General features: G+C 43.1%; 1 protein-coding gene across 1 annotated transcript in view; it reads right to left on the bottom strand.

Moving 5' to 3' along the window:
- The window catches only part of ITGA9 (integrin subunit alpha 9), an 823,989-nt gene that overhangs the window by 635,685 nt on the left and 170,563 nt on the right, over positions 1-17,741 (bottom strand). The window contains exons 6-7 of the mRNA XM_077269347.1: positions 6,378-6,510; positions 1,806-1,891 (exon numbers count right to left, since the gene is read on the bottom strand). Coding sequence (XP_077125462.1) covers positions 1,806-1,891; positions 6,378-6,510 — 219 coding nt within the window. The remainder of the gene's footprint in view (positions 1-1,805; positions 1,892-6,377; positions 6,511-17,741) is intronic.

Genomic DNA, 17,741 nt, shown 5'->3' with positions numbered 1-17,741 from the left:
TCTTTGGGTGTTAGACTTAGGGTGGATACCTCCATGCATTGTGAGGAGCTTTTGTGTCTTCATATCTGCAGCTTCCATCTCTTCTTTTGGCCAGCACACTATGCCAGCAGGGTATCTGATAACTGGCAGGGCATACGTATTGTTGGCGCGGATTTTATCCTTCCCATTGAGCTGGCTCTTCAGGACCTGTCTTACCCTTTGATGGTATTTGGCTTTCCTTGCCTCCTCATCTTACCATATCCCTGTAGGGATGCGGAGATACAGTACTTGTAGCATGTCTGCACATCTGCTATGTGCCCTGCTGGTAATTCCACTCCATCAGTATTGACTACCTTGCCTCTCTTTATTACCAACCAGCCGCACTTCTCCAGTCCGAAGGACATCCTGATGTCTTCTCTGTAGATGCTTGTCATGTGGATCAGTGAACTGATGTCTCGTTCGTTTTCCACACACAGCTTGATGTCATCCATGTAGAGGAGGTGGCTGATGGTGCTTCCACTCTTGGTATGTATGGCTCCTCATCCCTATCCTGGTAAGTATGGCCCCCATCAGAAAAATATAAAAAAAAATAAACCTTCCTTCTTACCGTCCCTCTCAGCGTCTAGTTGCAATGCCAGCAACTGCGGCTGTAGGGCAATCATGTGTGCCCGCTGCTAAAGAGAAATGAGTATTCACTGCGCTCGCAGTGAATATTTATTCCCTTAAGTAGCAGGCACACGTAATTGCCTGGAAGCTGCTGGAAGATGGCGGCTGTGACTACTGTGCCTGCTATTACACAAAAATTAATATTCAGTGCGAGCACAGTGAATATTAATTTCTCACTAGCAGAAAGGCACAGGCTTTAGCCGCAGCAGCTGGCTCCTGCCTCCCGTGACCCGATGCTCTTGGACCTCACTCGAGTATAAACCGAGGGGAGCTTTTTCGGCACAAAAAACGGTGCTGAAAAACTTGGCTTATACTCCAGTATATACGGTAAGTTCTCCTTTTTCTCTGCACCTGTGATCCGATTATTCCCATTTGAGAGAATCGTATCACTGTAAGATGACACAAATTAAACTTTGACAGAGTCTGAACTGAGCATCATTAGCATAATCGATCATATTCTCTCGCAAGAGAGAATAATCGCTTGTGTAACCGTAGACTAAGGGTATGTGTCCACGTTCAGGATTACTTCAGGATTTGGTCAGGATTTTATGCAGGTAAAATCCTGACCAAATCTGCACCTGAGGTCACTGGCAGGTCACCTGCGTTGTCCTTGAGTTTTTTCTGCAATGTAAGGACATGCTGCGTTCTTAAAAGACGCGCCGCATGTGAGTTTTCTCGGGTGTGCCGCATGCGTCTTTTACTGCATAGTGGAGACAGGATTTCATGAAATCCCCTCCACTATGCTGTAACATCTGGACGCTGCGTTTTTTATGCATGCTGCTCAACGCTGCGTCAAAAACTCAGCGTTTCCTGAACGTGGACACATACCCTAATACTTGCAAAGCTCAGCATATTGACAACTATCCTACAACAGTGATTGTACTACTATATAATTCATAAACATAATAAAACCATACATGGTTTTGTATCATTACTTTTTTTAATTAGTACAATAAAATGTTCCTATAACTAAACGAAAAATTAGTAGATTTAGTTAACGATGTTTTTCTCCTTTGCAGATGTCCAGTTTCACCTATGAAACAATGTGCTATTAATAACTCAGCAGTTATAAAGGAAACTGAAGTTCATGGCGTTTGTGGAAGTGAGACAGGCAGTTCTACGTGTGTCACATGCACGGTACATAATGACGGAAGCCTCACCTTTCCGATGCCACTATCTCGGGGAGCTCCACCAACTATGTCCATGGTGGTGGTTTGTGAAAAGTGACCTGCGGTGACGGCATATCCTGTGATAGAGAAAAGAGAGAACATTAAACAAACTCATCAGATGGTAAATTAGAGCTGTCATGCTTCAACACGCTACTTTTTGTATTAAACTATGTGCACAAGTAAAATATTGCTTTGTTATATCGAATATTGCTGAAAAATCACTCACATACTTCTCTACAGCTGCCAAAGAAAACATCACTGGAAAATGTAGACTAATTATCCTTGTATTTCCAAATTGACATGCTACAAAGACAGACATCTAACCATAAAATATCCTATAGACCACAGATGTCAAACTCTGGCCCACAGATGATTATATTTGGCCCATGATGCTGGCATCACCCCCCATTATGCTGTATGAAGGATTTTGTGGGGCACATTATTCTGTATAGAGGACTATGTGGGGCCTATTCTTCTGTATGGCGGATTATGTGGAGCTATTATACTGCATGGAGGACTATATGCAGCCTATTATACTGTATGGAGGATTATGTGGGGCCCATTATACTGTATGGAGGACTATGTTGGGCCCATTATACTCTACAGAGTGCTAAGTGGAGATCACACTAGGGTTATTGTCAAGAGGAATGTGAGAGACACAAGACCCAACAATGCAGATGAGCTGAAGGCTGCTATCAAAGCAACGTGGGCTTCCATAACACCTCAGCAGTGCCACAGGCTGATCGCCTCCATGCCACTCCACATTGATGCAGTAATTGATGCAAAAGGAGACCCAACCAAGTATTGAGTGCATTTACTGAACACACATTTTAGTAGGCCAACATTTCGGATTTTAAAATCATTTTTCAAGCTTGTGTTATAAAGTATTCTAATTTACTGAGATAATGACTTTTAGGTTTTCATTGGCTGTAATCAACATTAACAGAAACAAACACTTGAAATAGATCACTCTGTTTGTAATGACTCTATATAATATATGAGTTTCACTTTTTGTATTGAAGAACTGAAATAAATTAACTTTTTGATGGTATACTAATTTTGTGAGAAGCACCTGTAGAATCTTCTCGTTGTGCTAAAAGCTGCAATTTCTTATCCACAGTTCAGGACAAATACTTCTCTCAGTTGGAAGATGAACCAACCAGGGGAGAAAATCTGCTGGATCTGGTTCTCTCAAATAAACCAGATACAATTTCAGATCCACAGGTCAGGAAGCATTTAGGATGCAGTGACCATAATATAGAAAGTTTCAATGTAACTTTCAATCAAACATTCAAAAGGGTAAATGCAAAAACCTGTAACTTTAGAAAAGCTGATTTCAAAAAATTAAGGGAGGAGCTTAATTATGTAGACTGAGACCATGTCATGGTAACTGGGGATACTGAACAGAAATGCGGCATGTTTAAGGATATACTACTGGAATCCCATGGAAAACTTATACCCTCTGGCAATAAAATGTCCATTAATAAAAAAGGAACCTTCATGGATAAATATGACAGTGCAAAGTTTAACCCCTTCATGACCCGGGGTATTTGCGTTTTTGTTTTTCACTCCCCTCCTTCCCAGAGCCATAATTTTTTTATTTTTCCATCAATATGGCCATGTGAAGGCTTATTTTTTGCGGGACAAGCTGTACTTTTGAGCGACATTATTGGTTTTAGCATGTCATGTACTAGAAAATGGGGAAAAAAATCCAAGTGCGGTGAAATTGCAAAAAAAGTGCAATCCCACACTTGTTTTTTGTTTGGCTTTTTTGCTAGGTTCACTAACTGCTAAAATGCCAAAACTGACCTGCCATTTTGATTCTCCAGGTCATTACGAGTTCATAGACACCAAACATGTCTAGGTTATTTTTTATCTAAGTGGTGAAAAAAAATTTTCAAACCTTGCTAAAAAAAAATAAAATTGTGCCATTTTCCGATACCCGTAGCATCTCCATTTTTCGTGATCTGGGGTCAGGTGAGGGCTTATTTTTTGGGAGCCAAGCTGACGTTTTTATTTATACCATTTTGGTGCAGATACGTTCTTTTGATCGCCTGTTATTGCATTTTAATGCAATGTCGTGGGGATTAAAAAAAAGTAATACTGGGGTTTCAAATTTTTTTCTCTCTACGCCATTTAGCAATCAGTTTAATCCTTTTTTTATTGATAGGTCGGGCAATTCTGAACTCGACGATACCAAATATGTGTATGTTTGATTTTTTTATTGTTTTATTTTGAATGGGGCGAAAGGGGGGTGATTTAAATTTTTATATTTTTTTAATTTTTTTAAATATTTTTTTTTTTACTTTTGCCATGCTTCAATAGCCTCCATGGGAGGCTAGAAGCCGGCACAACTCGATCGCCACTGCTACATAGGAGTGAAGCTCAGATCGCTCCTATGTAGTAGAATTGTTGCATTGCTATGAGCGCCGACCACAGGGTGGCGCTCATAGCAATCCGGTATTGATATAGCAATCCGGTATTCAATAGACCTCTGGTTGTCATGCTGATGCATCCCTAACCCCCGATCACGTGATGGAGGTCAGCGATGCGCGCATTTCCGTCTGGATGGCCGGAAGCAATAGTTAAATGCTGCTATCAGTGTTTGACAGTGGCATTTAACTAGTTAATAGAGGTTGGCGAATCGCTATTGTGGGCACATGTGAGCTGTACAAACAGCTAACATGTCCCGGCTTTGATGCAGGCTCACCGCCGGAGCCCGCAATCAAAGCAGGGGATCTGACCTCGGACGTACTATCCCGTCCGAGGTCAGAAAGGGGTTAATAAGATAAAAACAAATGCCATTCAGAATCTTGAAGGCCAAGAATACAGAAATAGCATTTCAGGAGTATAAAGATCTCAATATGAAATGTAAAAAAGAAATCAAGCTAGCAAAGTTACCTATAGAGAAACAAATCGCCAGCGATATTAAAATAAATCACCCAAATTTGTATAAATACATCAATGCCAAAACGAAAAAAAAAACGGATGGTATTGGACCCTTAAAAGACGATAAGAAAAAATAATTATAGAGGACAAAGAAAAGGCTGAGATATTAAACAGGCACTTTTCATCCATGTTCACCAATGAATGAATGTTCCAGGGATCATTAAACAAGGCAAACATCAAAGTTCACCACCTGATATACCTAGTTAAACACAAAAAGAAGCACGCCTGCATCTGCGCAATTTAAATATTGACAGATCCCCCGATCCAGGTGGCATTCATCCACGGTTGCTGAGGGAATTGAGCTCAGAAATGGACAGACTGCTGTATCTTATATTCTTAGACTCTCTTATAACAGGGGTGGTGCTAAAGGATTGGAGGATGGCTGATATCATACTGATATTTAAGAAAGATAAAAAGGTGGATCCAGGCAACTACCGTCCAATAAGCCTGACATCAGTAGTGTGCAAAATTTTTGAAGGTATTATAAGAGATGACCTGCAGAGATATATTGCAGAGGATAATAATTGACAACTAGTATGAAGTGATGAAGGAAAAGTCATGTCTAACTAACATGTTGGGTTTCTATGAGGAGGTAAGTGCAACTCTGGATGTTGGTAATGCAGCTGATGGGATTTATATCGACTTTGCAAAGGCATTTTATGCTGTACCACATAACAGCCTTATACTGAAGCTACAAAAGCATGGGCGAGGGGAACTATAATCAGATGGGTATGAAATTGGCTGAAAGAAAGGAAACAAAGTCATTGCAAATGGACCATTCTCTAAATGGGATATAGACAGCAGTTGGGTTCCGCAGGGATCTGTGCTAGGACCTTCTTTATTAGTTAATTAAACTGGCTATTATACTCTATGGAGTGGAGCGGGGGAAGCAAAATATGTGAAGAGCATAGTAAGGAAACAGGTAGAGAGAGACATAGGAAGATAATGCTAAGTTTTCTAACAAATCTTTTACCTCACCCCAAAGCTGGATTCACATCCACACAGTTTAGTATTGATGTACAATGTCTGCAGCTGCCTATGTGTCCTAAAAAGAAGAGTAGGAATCCCATCCTGTGTGTCTTTCTGTGTATAACAGAGAATATAGCAGCTATTTTCCTACCACCAGCTTAAAATCAATTGCAAATTAAGAAATAGAGCCTGCGAATACAAGTCATACGATGGCCAGATAGAGCGTTCTTCTTCATGTACACACACATGATAGCTTATTCTGGTGTGTGTTAAAGAAAGTGAATCATAATCTACACATTCTTTTAGGTCTCCTAACAAATTTTAGGCATACAGTTTAACCTCTTGTTGGTCATTTGAGCAGATATCCAGACTTAGTGTGATACTTCTAAAACAGCATTTGTGTTTTTCATAATTGCTTCCAGCTTCATTGAGTCATTTTAATATGCACAATTGCATTACTCAGCAGTTCTTTTCTACTGTATCATAGATAAATACTAAAAGAGTTAATTTATCTTGTAACAGTGATAAAGAATAAAAAAAATAGCATTTAAATTACTGCCTAGCTTATAGAGACACCCAGGCAAGCCACCAATACTGTTCATTAGGGGTTGACAGATCCACTTCAACAGAGAAGAAGACACTTGCCTAAATATGTGGTGTAACCTTTGGCAATGACAGCTTCATTACTCAGCTTGAAGTATGTGTTGTCAGTAAGGTTCAATACTTTAACTGTGCCTGTCCAGTAATACGATCCTGGAGCTCCCATAACAACCAGCTCCTAAAAAAGAGAAAAAATGAGAGTGTAAATGTCTTTCAGTATTTATGGCAACAAAACGTGACAATGTAGAATAATGGCTTTAAAACTTTTAGCTGGTAGAGTCAAACAAAGGGAATATGTTATCTGTGTCAACTCCACATTTGTATGGAGAGCTACAATGTGAGTAGCAATGTGTCATCTTAGATTCAACAAAATAATTATTATTATTATAATGATAATAAAATATATATACCGGTATATATATCCAAATATTCTCTGTTCTCTTACAAAACCATGTCACTTGGGCTCTGGAGATGCTTGAACATTATTTGTTAAATACTACATTCCCAGTGAATACTTGACATCTCATTACCAAATGGAATAATTAAAACCCAATTCTCTGTGCTATGTCGATTTTTCTTCTCACCTATGTAGCAATGGTAGCAGTTTGAGAAGGTGAAAACTACTGGGAGACTCCCTTTAATGTAACAACATGATTATGATACGGATCACGGATTGTGAATAACTCTAAAGTGACATTGAAACTCAAGAAATAGGGCCACATCTGCACCCCATAAACCAAAATGACATTCCTGATCTACTTCACTTTAAAGTAAAGTTTCCATGGAAAACCAGCACTTTCCAGGGATTACTTTTTGACAAAGTTTGGGTTTCATTTGGAGGCACTGGCAGCAAGGAACATAATATGACAGACATAATTACAGAAAATAGATGATATATAAAAAGTGTTGTTATTCCCGCATTCCTCTCTTTATTGTCTTATTTGGAATCTGATGACATCTTTATAGCAATCCATGGGCATCTTGCCTGCAGAAAATTCAGTTTAGGACATCTGTTTTGGATCTGAGCTTATCTCAGATTCAGAAATGTCAAACACATACATGACAATACCAAGATTGTACAGGCCAAGGCTCATTATTCTTTTAGCAAAGAGAATAAAACAGTTTTTTATGGAAACAATCAATTGCAGGAAACTATTTAATGCTTTAAACTCAGATTTTAATTTACTGGGACTAGTGTTAGTACTGCGCTGTGTGATTCTATTGCAGCATGCGCCATAATCCGCCACATATTTCCCAAGTTATATCTTTAGCTCTATGTAAAAAATGTAACTGAAATAAAGAGCAGGCTGGAGCGAGCCGCCCCACCCCCTCCCACGGGCGGCGTATGAGGAAGCCATCATGACAGGGGGTTTGGAGCAGGAATAGGTGAGGCGGGGGTTAATTCATCTAGGGGGAGAGAATTTCTTGAAGGAAAGGGGTTATAGTAGTTTTGGGGGGTGGAGCTTGTCACTTCCCGCTCAGGAAGCGCTTGAGCAGTCCCGCCCACCCGCCCTCTTTTTTCTGTTGTGCTTCTAAAGCTGGGTTTATTCAATGCTTTGGGTCATAGTGGCCGTAGGCGGTGGGAGGGGTCCTTAGAGTTGCTGCTAAATTGGCCTGGGGGATCCGTCGGGATATAGATTCTTCAGTTGGTATAAGTTTTGGTTTTGGGTCTGGTGATTTGGGGGAATCTTGGCAACGGTGGGCCAGATTCCTAAGTTGGAAGTGGACAATGTTAACCCTTCAGGGTATTTTTTGGTGCTCTCGAGCCTGTGGGGTAACGGCTGAGTGTAAACTATGGTTGGTTTTCTGTCCACTATTTTATACTATGGTTAACACCAGATTTTTAGCTTCAAGGACCCCTTCCCAGCTTATTTACTGTTATATGTTTGTTTGTTTATAATAAAGGCCGCTGTGGCCAATTATATCCAATTTGGGAGTCATGTCGTTATTTTGGGTTGGGGAGAGGGTCAGAGACCCATGGGAGGGCCCTAGTTCCTGGGTATCGACAATACCAATGTCAAGACTTATAATTTAGTTACCAATAATAAAATGTGACGAAGTTAAACTCAATATAGCTCATTTATAATATCTATAATATAACGCTGGGAGCGTCACTCTGTCCGAAGCCTTTATAGACTGCGCAAGCGCAAGCGCCAGCGCAGTCTGGACCCCACAGAGTGACGCTCCCAGGAGATCGCGGTATGCGTAAGCGCTGAACGCACACCGCGATCTCCAACGGAGAAGCAGGGACGAGCCAGGAGGGTGAGTATGCAATACTTACCTGTCCCGTTCCACCGACGCGATTCCAGGCCATGAATGTCCCCCTGCTCCCGGAATCGGCGCCTCCGCAGTCTGCGCTTTCCGGCGCCATTTTCTTGAAAACACACTGCGTGTCTTCAAGAAAATGGCGCCGGAAAGCGTGGACGCCTGTGACGTTTAGTTCAGAGGGCGCGATGACGCGCTTAATGCGCGCCGCCCTCTGACTGAACAGTCACAGCCAGAGGACCTGGAAAACGGAGCGGTGGAATGGGGGACAGGTAAATATAGCAAGTGCCGGGGGCCTGAGCTAGCGGCGACTGTGGCACCTGACCCCCCACAGCGCACCGGTGTCCCCGCCTGCTCAGGCCCCCAGCACAGCCGCCCGCACTCTCAACACCACCACGCACAGCCGCCCGCACTCACCACCATCACGCACAGCCGCCCGCACTCACCACCGCCACGCACAGCCGCCCGCACTCACCACCACCACGCACAGCCGCCCGCACTCACCACCGCCACGCACAGCCGCCCGCAATCACCACCGCCATGCACAGCCGCCCGCACTCACCACCGCCATGCACAGCCACCCGCACTCACCACCGCCACGCACAGCCGCCCGCACTCACCACCGCCACGCACAGCCGCCCGCACTCACCACAGCCACGCACAGCCGCCCGCACTCAGCACAGCCGCCTGCACTCAGCACAGCTGCCCGCACTCAGCACAGCCGCCCGCACTCAGCACAGCCGCCCACACTCAGCACAGCTGCCCGCACTCAGCACAGCCACGCACAGCCGCCCGCACTCACCACAGCCACGCACAGCCGCCCGCACTCACCACCGCCACGAACAGCCGCCCGCACTCACCACCGCCACGCACAGCCGCCCGCACTCACCACAGCCACGCACAGCCGCCCACACTGAGCACAGGTGCCTGCACTGAGCACAGGCGCCCACACTCAGCACAGCCGCCCGCACTCAGCACAGCCACCCGCACTCAGCACAGCCGCCCGCACTCAGCACCGCCGCCCGCACTCAGCACCGCCACGCACAGCCGCCCGCACTCAGCCCCGCCACGCACAGCCGCCAGCACTCACCACCACCACGCACAGCCGCCCGCACTCACCACCGCCACGCACAGCCGCCCGCACTCACCACCGCCACGCACAGCCGCCCGCACTCACCACCGCCACGCACAGCCACCCGCACTCAGCACAGCCGCCCACACTCAGCACAGCCGCCCGCACTCAGCACAGCCGCCCGCACTCAGCACAGCCGCCCGCACTCAGCACAGCCGCACTCGGGCAGTAGAGCTGGAGAGAGAAAGATGGGAGCAATATATGGCAGAATGGAAACAGGAACAGGCAGAATGGGTGCAGCACATTACAACAGAATGTGGGCACAGGATGGGAGCAGCACATGACAGAATGGGGGCACAGGATGCGAGCAGCACATGACAGAATGACTGCGCACGATGGGAGCAGCACATGACAGGATGGGGGTGCAGGATGGGAGCACATGACAGGATGGGGCGCAGGATGGGAGCAGCACATGACAGGATGGGGGCACACACATGACAGGATGGGGGTGTAGGATGGAGCAGCATATGACAGGATGGGGGCGCATGATGGGAGCACATGACAGGATGGGGATGCAGGATGGAGCAGCACATGACAGGATGGGGGCGCAGGATGGGAGCACATGACAGGATGGGGATGCAGGATGGAGCAGCACATGACAGGATGGGGATGCAGGATGGAGCAGCACATGACAGGATGGGGGCGCAGGATGGAGCAGCACATGACAGGATGGGAGAGCAAGATGAGAGCAGCACATACCAGGATGGAGGCCATATACCAATATAAATGCTCGCCACCCGGGCGTAGAACGGGTTCAATAGCTAGTACATATAATAAGTTACTGATCAGCATGAACTTGGACCTGAGACACTGTAAACATAAAATCCATTTGCTCGTTCCCCCTTCCAAAAAACAGTAGTCGTCATTTTAAATTTTATATAACAAATCATTAATACACATGAAAATATGCAACTTTTTAATACAGCTCTGGCAAAAATTAAGAGACCACTGCAAAATTTTAAGTTTCTCTGATTTTTCTCTTTATAGGTATATTTTTTGAGTAAAATGTACATTGTTGTTTTATTCTATAAACTACTGACAAGTCTCCGAAATATAAATGGTAAAAATGTTGTATCTATTTGCAGCAAATGAGAAATCGATAAAATAATAAAAAAGAAACAATGCTTTCAGACCTCAAATAATGCAAAGAAAATAAGTTCTTATTCATGTAGAAACAACAATACTCATGTTTTAACTCAGGAAGAGTTAAAATAGAAATCAATATTTGGTGGAATAGCCATAATTTTTAATCACAGCTTTCATGCGTCTTGGCATGCTTTCCACCGGTCTTTCACGCTGCTTTTGGGTGACCTTATGCCACTCCTGGCACAAAAATGTAAGCAGTTCTTCTTTGTTTGATGGCTTGTGACTATCCATCTTCCTCTTGATTACATTCCAGAGGTTTTCAATGGGGTTCAGGTCTGGAGATTGGGCTGGCCATGACAAGGATTTGATGTGGTGGTCCTTCATCCACCCATTGATTGACCTAGCTATGTGGCATGGCTCATTGTCCTGCTGGTAAAAACAGTCCTCAGAGTTGGGGAACATTGCCTGAGCAGAAGGAAGCAACTGTTTTTCAAGGATAACTTTGTATGCGGCTTGGTTCATACGTCCTTCGCAAAGATTAACCTACCCAATTCCAGCCTTGCTGAAGGATCCCCAGATCATCACTGATCCTCCACCAAATTTCACAGTGGGTGCAAGATACTGTGGATTGTACGCCTCTCCAGGTCTCCATCTAAGCATTAGAAGACCAGGAGTTGGGCAAAGCTAAAAATTTGACTCATCAGAGAAGATGCAAAATAAACAAGAGCTGACCTAGCTATAAGCGGCACTTCCACATTAAAGATTAAACCTACAAATACACAGGAAGCATATGCCAAATAATTTGAGAAAATACAAAAATTCTTTATTAAATACTGAAAAACATACATAAATTAAAATAATTAATCAGTGGGTAAACACCAAATGGATCTGCAAGCACAGGATAATTAATATCTAAGTATATATATGAGTGATTATTTTTCTTTTAGATAAATTAGTCTCTCATGGTTAATAAAAGCAAAAAGGAATCAACATTAATTCATTTATGAGAAATAATTTTCATATTCAGTTAGTGCTTATAAAATTCGACGTATAAGCAAAAGATTTTCCAATTGGTGATGTATCCTTATACTAATAGACCCTTCAACAGTATAAGTAAAAAATAGTATTGGAAACTTCCAAATTTAAGAAAGATAATATATTCAATAAATACTGTATTATTAAAGTCTAGTAGTATACCTATTAAATAGTCAAATAACTAGATTCGAATGCTAGGTAGAAAATCAAAGTCAAGAGAAGACCTAAAAGAATACCACAGGGAAACACTACTCATGTAAAAAAACAATATGCACCTTTCATAATAACCCCTTCATGCCGCGGCCCTTTTTAGTTTTTGCGTTTTAGTTTTTCGCTCCCCTCCTTCCCAGAGCCATAACTTTTAGATTTTTCAGTCAATATGGCCATGTGAGGGCTTATTTTTTGCCGGACGAGTTGTACTTTTGAACGGAAGCATTGGTTTTACCATGTCTTGTACTAGAAAATCGGAAAAAAATTCCAAGTGTGGTGAAATTGCAAAAAAAGTGCAATCCCACACTTGTCTTTTGTTTGGCTTTTTTGCTAGGTTCACTAAATGCTAAAATTAACCTGATATTATGATTCTCCAGGTCATTACGAGTTCATAGACACCAAACATGTCTAGGTTATTTTTTATCTAAGTGGTGAAAAGAAATTCAAAACTTTGCTAAAAAAAATGCGCCATTTTCCAATACCCATAGCGTCTCCATTTTTCATGATTTGGGGTCAGGTGAGGGCTTATTTTTTTGTGTGCCGAGCTGACATTTTTAATGATACCAGTTTTGTGCAGATACGTTCTTTTGATCGTCCGTTATTGCATTTTAATGCAATGTCGCGGCGACCAAAAAAACGTAATTCTGGCTACACTGTTAAGCAATCAGGTTAATGCTTTTTTTTATTGATAGATCGGGCGATTCTGAACATGGAGATATCAAATATGTGTAGGTTTGATTTTTTTTATTGTTTTATTTTGGATGGGGAGAAAGGGGAGTGATTTAAACTTTTATATTTTTTTATTTTTTTCATATTTTTAAAAACATGGGAGGCTAGAAGCTGGCACAACGCGATCGGCTCTGCTACATAGCAGCGATCATCAGATCGCTGCTATGTAGCTAAATTACAGGCTTGCAATGAGCGCCGACCAAAGGGTGGCGCTCACAGCAGGCCGGCATCAGTAACCATAGAGGTCTCAAGGACCTCTATGGTTACCATCCTGATGCATCGCTGACCCTCGATCATGTGACGGGGTCGGTGATGCGCTCATTTCCGGCCGCGCGGCCGGAAGCGCTAGTTAAATGCCGCTGTCAGCGTTTGACAGTGGCATTTAACAGGTTAATAGCGGCAGGTGGATCGCGATTCGACCTGCCGCTATTGCACGCACATGTCAGCTGTACATAACAGCTGACATGTCGCGACTTTAATGTGAGCTCAGCACCAGAGCCCACATCAAAGGGGGAGACACGACATGCGCCGTACTAGTACGGGGCATGTCGTGAAGGGGTTAATAGTAGTAATGGTGCTGTTGGCAATGCTAATTAATGCTGAAGGCACATGTATAATGTCATTATCATGATTTAACCAGCGTAGTGCATAAACTCAAATGAATAGTGCTATTCCGTGACTAGGTAATAGTGGTGAGGAGATAAAAGTTTTGCATGAATAGAATATACATAACCTGACTGCAGGTGGCGCCCCAATGCACATTTCGCGAAAGCTTCTTCCTTTTTGGGGGTCTTGTGACACTGAACAGCACTGTGCATTTGGGTTTATGCACTACGCTTGCAGATCCATTTGGCATTAACCACTGATTAATTATTTTAATTTACGCATGTTTTTCAGTATTTAATAAAGACTTTTTGTATTTTTTTAATTATTTGGCATATGCTTCCTGTGTATTTGTAGGTTTATTCATCAGAGAAGATGGTCCAATCCTTATGGTCTTTGGCAAACTTCAGCCTGGCTCTCCTTTGCTTCTCATTGATGAAAGGCTTTTTTCTAGCTTTACATGACCTGAGTCCTGCCTCTAGGAGCCTGTTACAAACTGTTCTTGCCGTGCGCTTCACCCCAGCTGCCATTTGCTATTCCTTTTGTAGGTCACTTGATGTCATCCTGCGGTTGCTGAGTGACATTTGAATAAGATGACGGTCATCCCGGTCAGTGGAGAGTCGCTTGTGCCCTCTGCTGATCTGTAGCTTTGTTGTCCCCAATCCTTGCTGCTTCACCTTGTTGTAATGGACTGCCATCATCAAAATATTAAGGATGGAAGCAACATGACGCTCATTATATCCCTCTGCTAGTAAAGCCAGAATTGAGCCCTTCTTTTCCTCACTCAAGACTTTTATTTTCAACTCCTTTGGCATGGATAAAAGTTATTTTTTTCATTCAAATTAATTTTGGGCTATTCCTAGCACTTGTTTGGCCATCCAGCTTGTCCTATTGCAAGAGGATTGTGAAGATCACAGCAGTGTTTTTTATACTTTCCCTCATTAAATAAGATTTGGTTCAGGTGATCACCTATTCAGAAGCACATTAAGTAGAATGAGGTGTACTCTGGTTGGAATTCAACTGACACTGGAATGGAATGGCTGTCAGAGAAGTAGAGTTGGTGATTTTTAGAAAACTGTGCAGTGGTCTCTTAATTTTTGCCAGAGCTGTATATTCCATTAGATAAATTGTTATGATTGTGTAGCAACTCACTCGGGATAAATAGATAACACACTATAAACTGCAACTGACCCTGCCGATTCCTGTACAGACTAGAGATGACCACGCAGTCTCTAGTAGTTCCAGCATGAGCTGGGATTGCCACAACCACAGACTAGACAATGGCAACTCGGACTTTCGTTGCCTGAAAGGCCATGAAGGGCTTTATGTTCCTCTTAAAGAACCGGAGGGCAGAACAAAGTGCAAATTATCTACAGAAAGGAAAGTGTGCTGAAATAGAAAGAGATTCCAAAGTGAGTAAAAAAACATGAAATACAAAAAAAATAAAGTATGTACTTGTAGAGATGCTGCCTACTTCCCAAAAAGAAGCAGAAGATTGGTGCAGGTATTGTACATGAAACCTAAGGCCCGTATAATTGTAAACGGTTCCATTTCTGAACCATTTTCATTTTATAGGGGAACCCGTCAAGGGTGCCCCCTTTCCCCAGCCCTATTTGCTTTAGCAATAGAGGCATTAGCTATACGTCTACGATCTTCCCCTGGTATTGATGGTATCAGAATAGCAGACCGCATCGATACCATTGGTTTGTACACTGATGACATGATAGTATTCATGGATAAAACAGAAGAGACGTTGCCGAGGATGATTGCTACCATAGATAAATTTAGTGGGTTTTCAGGCCTATATATTAACTGGGATAAATCTGCCCTATTACCTCTCTCTCAGTCTCCAGCATCTAATCTTAATACTCTTTCCTCGTTACCCATAGTATCTGACTTTAAGTATTTGGGTATATATATGTCCCAACATAGTAGGTCGGACTTACAACTCAATATTCTCCCTCTGCTGGACTAGGCTAAATCGAAATTTACATCTTGGAGTAAGCTTCCATTATCTGTAGCAGGCCGCATTAACCTCATTAAAATTATATTGCTCCCTAAATTCAATTATTGTCTTCAACATAGCGCAGTAACTGTACCGAAATTCTTTTTCACCAACTTAAACTCTCAAGTTGCTTCATTCATATGGGGGAAGAGCAGGCCTAAACTTAAATTGACTACTTTGCAGAGGTCTAAGCAGGGGGGAGGAGCAGCATTACCGGATTTTTTTTTATACTATCTGGCGGGAAAGGCTAGGGCAATATGTAAAGGGATGCCTCATAACTGTCTCCCTAACTCTGAAAGTCACCTGGTTTGTTCTGCTGGTGCTAAATGTCCGTTGGGTCTTCTGGAATCAGAAAAAATAAACGCTCCCCGCTTGTTACCCATGCTCCGATTGGCGCGATCTACTTGGAGACAAATTAAAAAAGTTATTGGGTTTGGGGATATTATTGCCGAAATGCCTTTATGGGATAATGGTTATTTCCCGATGTTGGTGGATCACCCATCTGCAGGTTTTTGAGTTTCCTACGGGGTTCTCTCGGTGGGAGATTTATATGATCAGGGGGTCTTTATGTCTTTTGAACAGCTGCAAGCTAGATATGCTTTTCCAAGATCTCAATTTTTTCGTTACCTGCAACTCAGATCAGCCATTCAGTCATATATTAGAAATGTGGGCGCAAACCGCAACATTTCATCTTTGCCCCTGATAGGTATTCTTAAATCACAGGGACCTCAGGGTCTTATTTCATCTCTGTACACATATCTGTTATCAATGGGAACGAACTCCGTTATAGATTCGGTCAAAGGCAAGTGGGAGGGACTTATCCGTGATATGCAAAACAAAGAATGGGAAGAAATTCTAGACTCCCCCCTTAAAGTATCCCCATCAAATAATAATAAGATGACCCAGTTGTACATAATTCATCAGTCATATTTGACTCCAATGAGACTTTTTCGGATGGGTCGATATTCGACATCGTAATGCTTGCGTTGCCATTCGCCAGACGCCGATTTCATACATATGATATGGCAGTGCCCCATTATTTTTCAATATTGGAGGGAGGTAACGTCGTTATTGACTTCTCTGCTGTCAATCCTGGTTCCTCTTGAACCCCTGGTTTGTCTGTTCGGAGTGTGGGACGAGGAGGCTTGGGAACATTATGTTGGGATTTTTCTACGAGAAACGCTATTTCTAGCACGGAAGATGTTGGCGTTGCGGTGGATTGGAAACTCACCCCCCTCCCTTGGGTCCTGGATCGAGTTGGTGAATACGATTGTCCCATATGAGCGTACACTTTATCAGAATAGGGGTTGCCCGGGCAAATTTAATAAAACCTGGGATAGATGGAATACCTCCCATCTCACTCTGTGACTTAACCAATTGATAAAGATATAGTTTATTTGATCTCTTGTTCTGCAGACACTGCGCAGTGGAGAGCATAATGTTACTGTTAAATGGCGGCGTAGTAGTAGTTCTAGAGGCTTAGTTTAGTTGTAGTTTAGGAACTTTACGTACTGACAGTTCCATAATTTCACATACCGTATATGCTCGAGTATAAGCCGACCCAAGTATAAGCCGACCCCCCTTATTTTGCCACAAAAAACTGGGAAAACTTATTGACTCGAGTATAAGCCTAGGGTGGAAAATGCAGCAGCTACCGGTGAATTTCAAAAATAAAAATAGATGCTCCATACCGTTCATTATGGCCCCATAGCTGTGCCATATAGTGCTCTGCACCATTCATTATTGCCCCATAGCTGTACCATAGAAAGCTGTGCCATATAGTGCTCTGCACCGTTCATTATTGCCCCATAGCTCTGCCATATAGTGCTCTGCACCGTTCATTATTGCCCCATAGCTGTGCCATATAGTGCTCTGCACCATTCATTATTGCCCCATAGCTGTGCCATATAGTGCTCTGCACCGTTCATAATTGCCCCATAGCTGTGCCATATAGTGCTCTGCACCGTTCATAATTGCCCCATAGCTGTGCCATATAGTGCTCTGCACCGTTCATTATTGCCCCATAGCTGTGCCATATAGTGCTCTGCACCGTTCATAATTGCCCCATAGCTGTGCCATATAGTGCTCTGCACCGTTCATAATTGCACCATAGCTGTGCCATATAGTGCTCTGCACCGTTCATTATTGCCCTATAGATGTGCCATAGAAAGCTGTGCCATAGAAAGCTGTGCTGCTGCTGCTGCAATAAAAATAATAAAAGACATACTCACCTCTCTTGCTTGCAGCTCCTCAGCGTCCCGTCCCGGCGTCTCTCTGCACTGACTGATCAGGCAGAGGGCGGCGTGCACACTATATGCGTCATTGCGCCCTCTGACCTGCACAG

The sequence above is a fragment of the Ranitomeya variabilis genome, chromosome 6, assembly GCF_051348905.1.
Source record: "Ranitomeya variabilis isolate aRanVar5 chromosome 6, aRanVar5.hap1, whole genome shotgun sequence".
NCBI lineage: Eukaryota > Metazoa > Chordata > Amphibia > Anura > Dendrobatidae > Ranitomeya > Ranitomeya variabilis.
This window is presented reverse-complemented; position numbering and strand designations above follow the sequence as displayed.